The sequence below is a fragment of the Oncorhynchus clarkii genome, unplaced genomic scaffold (genome assembly GCF_045791955.1).
Source record: "Oncorhynchus clarkii lewisi isolate Uvic-CL-2024 unplaced genomic scaffold, UVic_Ocla_1.0 unplaced_contig_644_pilon_pilon, whole genome shotgun sequence".
In the NCBI taxonomy this organism is placed as follows: domain Eukaryota; kingdom Metazoa; phylum Chordata; class Actinopteri; order Salmoniformes; family Salmonidae; genus Oncorhynchus; species Oncorhynchus clarkii.
Window position 1 is genome coordinate 297993 of NW_027260887.1, and position 3179 is coordinate 301171.

General features: G+C 54.2%; 1 protein-coding gene across 1 annotated transcript; it reads right to left on the bottom strand.

Annotated features, from left to right (window-relative positions):
* Positions 1-401: 401 nt before the first annotated feature.
* LOC139402126 (golgin subfamily A member 6-like protein 22) lies at positions 402-2518 on the bottom strand. Its single transcript, XM_071146198.1, has 3 exons — positions 2405-2518; positions 994-2291; positions 402-807 (listed from the first exon to the last, which is right to left on the bottom strand). Exons 1-3 carry the CDS (start codon positions 2516-2518, stop codon positions 402-404), a joined length of 1818 nt encoding a protein of 605 aa, XP_071002299.1.
* Positions 2519-3179: the final 661 nt, after the last annotated feature.

Sequence of the window (3179 nt, forward strand, 5' to 3'; positions counted from 1 at the left end):
TCTGAAATGGGATCAGCCTACTGCTCACATGTCTCCACTCATCATTATATTCTGAAATGGGATCAGCCTACTGCTCACATGTCTCCACTCATCATTATATTCTGAAATGGGATCAGCCTACTGCTCACACGTCTCATCAAGATGTGTTTCCCAAATGGCCGGTTACTCACAAGAGTGGCTTCGGTTCACTGAGGAGACTTGACCACACACACACACAAATTAGCACACACACAAGCACGCACGCACACATACATACACACACACACACACACACACACACACACACACACACACACACACACACACACACACACACACACACACACACACACACACACACACACACACATCATCACACACCAACATGGCATAAAGCCCACATAAGTTTGCATGTATTAGGGTCATGACAACAGGTTAATATGTGTCGCCACAAAAAATCTTCTCACGCTCACTAGCAGTCTCCTCACGCTCACTAGCAGTCTCCTCACGCTCACTAGCAGTCTCCTCACGCTCACTAGCAGTCTCCTCACGCTCACTAGCAGTCTCCTCATCCTCCCTAACAGTCTCCTCATCCTCATGTCAGTTTCCTCTCGCTCAATAGCAGTCTCCTCATCCTCCCTAGCAGTCTCCTCACGTTCCCTAGCAGTCTCCTCATCCTCCCTAGCAGGCTCCTCATTCTCCCAACCAGTCTCCTCAATCTCCCTAGCACTCTCCTCACGCTCCCTAGCAGTCTCCTCATCCTCCCTAGAAGTCTCCTCACGCTCACTAGCAGTCTCCTCACCCTGCCTAGCAGTCTCCTCATCCTCCCTAGAAGTCTCATCCACCCTAACATTCTCCTCACCCACCTTAGCAATCTCCTAATCCTCCCTAGAAGTCTCCTCATCCATCCTAGCAGTCTCCTCATCCTCCCCAGCAGCCTCCTCATTCTCCCTAGCAGCCTCCTCATTCTCCCTGGCAGTCTCCTCACGCTCCCTAGCAGTCTCCTCATCCTACATAGCAGTCTCCTCATCCTCCCTAGCAGTCTCCTCACGCTCATAAGCAGTCTCCTCATGCTCCCTAGCAGTGTCCTCATCCTCCCTAGCAGTCTCCTCATCCTCCCTAGAAGTCTCCTCACGCTCACTAGCAGTCTCCTCACGCCCCCTAGCAGTATCCTCATCCTCCATTGCAGGCTCCTCATCCTCCCAAGTAGTCTCCTCAAACTCACTAGCAGTCTCCTCACGCTCCCTAACAGTCTCCTCATACTCCCTAACAGCCTCCTCACGCTCCCTAGCAGTCTCCTCATGCTCCCCAGCAGTCACCTCATCCTTCCTAGCAGTCTCCTCATCCTCCTTAGAAGTCTCCTCACGCTCACTAGCAGTCTCCTCACGCTCCCTAGCAGTGTCCTCATCATCCCTAGCAGTTTCCTCATCCTCCCTAGCAGTCTCCTCATCTTCCCTAGCAGGCTCCTCATCCTCCCTAGCAGCCTCCTTATCCTCCCTAGCTGTCTCCTCATCCTCCCTAGCAGTCTCCTGGCGCTCATTAGCAGTCTCCGCACGCTCCCGTGTAGTGTCCTCATCCACCGCAGCAGTCTCTTCACGCTCCCTAGCAGGCTCCTCATCCTCCCAAGCAGTCTCCTCAAACTCACTAGCAGTCTCCTCACGCTCCCTAACAGTCTCCTCAAACTCCCTAGCAGTCTCCTCACGCTCACTAGCAGTCTCCTCATCATCCCTAGCAGTGTCCTCATCCTCCCTAGCAGTCTCCTCATCTTCCCTAGCAGGCTCCTCATCCTCCCTAGCAGTCTCCTCATCCTCCCTAGCTGTCTCCTCATCCTCCCTAGCAGTGTCCTGCCGCTCACTAGCAGTCTCCTGGCGCTCATTAGCAGTCTCCTCACGCTCCCGTGTAGTGTCCTCATCCTCCGCAGCAGTCTCTTCACGCTCCCTAGCTGGCTCCTCATCCTCCCAAGCAGTCTCCTCAAACTCACTAGCAGTCTCCTCACGCTCCCTAACAGTCTCCTCATACTCACTAGCAGTCTCCTCACGCTCCCTAGCAGTGTCCTCATCATCCCTAGCAGTTTCCTCATCCTCCCTAGCAGTCTCCTCATCTTCCCTAGCAGGCTCCTCATCCTCTCTAGCAGTCTCCTCATCCTCCCTAGCTGTCTCCTCATCCTCCCTAGCAGTCTCCTCACGCTCTCTAACAGGCTCCTCATCTTCCCTATCAGTCTCCTCAAGCTCATTAGCAGTTTCCTCATGCTCCCTTGCAGTCTCCTCATCCTCCCTAGCAGCCTCCTCAAGCTCCCTAACAGTCTCCTCATCCTACCAGCAGTTTCCTCACGCTCCCTACCAGTCTCCTCACGCTCCCTAGCAGTCTCCTCACGCTCCCTAGCAGTTTCCTCATCCTCCCTAGCAGCCTCCCCAAGCTCCCTAACAGTCTCCTCATCCTCCCTAGTAGTCTCCTCACGCTCCCTAGCAGTCTCCTCACACTCCCTAGCAGTGTCCTCATCCTCCCTAGCAGTCTCCTCATCCTCCCTGGCACTCCTCATTCTATCTAGAAGTCACCTCATCCTCCCTAGCAGTCTCCTCATCCTCCCTAGAAGTCTCCTCACGCTCACTAGCAGTCTCCTCACGCTCCCTAGCAGTGTCCTCATCCTCCCTAGCTGTCTCCTCACACTCACTAGCAGTCTCCTCATGCTCCCGTGTAGTGTCCTCATCTTCCGCAGCAGTCTCTTCACGCTCCCTAGAAGTGTCCTCATCCTCCCTAGCAGTCTCCTCACACTCACTAGCAGTCTCTTCATCCCCTCTAGCAGTCTCCTCATCCTCCCTGGCACTCCTCATTCTATCTAGAAGTCACCTCCTTATCAGTCTCCTCAAGCTCATTAGCAGTTTCTTCATGCTCCCTTGCAGTCTCCTCATCCTCCCTAGCAGCCTCCTCAAGCTCCCTAACAGTCTCCTCATCCTACCTAGCAGTTTCCTCACGCTCCCTACCAGTCTCCTCACGCTCCCTAGCAGTCTCCTCACGCTCCCTAGCAGTTTCCTCATCCTCCCTAGCAGCCTCCCCAAGCTCCCTAACAGTCTCCTCATCCTCCCTAGTAGTCTCCTCACGCTCCCTAGCAGTCACCTCACACTCCCTAGCAGTGTCCTCATCCTCCCTAGCTGTCTCCTCATCCTCCCTGGCACTCCTCATTCTATCTAGAAGTCTCCTCA

Excerpts from the sequence above, each read along its gene's own strand:
- LOC139402126 (XM_071146198.1), bottom strand. The coding sequence starts at position 2,518 with ATGAGGAGTGCCAGGGAGGATGAGGAGACTGCTAGGGAGGATGAGGAC. Across the intron at positions 2,292-2,404 it reads CTAGGGAGGATGAGGAGACT|GATGAGGAGACTGTTAGGGA; the intron begins GTTAGGGAGCTT and ends AACTGCTGGTAG. Across the intron at positions 808-993 it reads GAGGATGAGGAGACTGCTAT|GGAGGATGAGGAGACTGCTA; the intron begins GTAGGATGAGGA and ends TGAGACTTCTAG.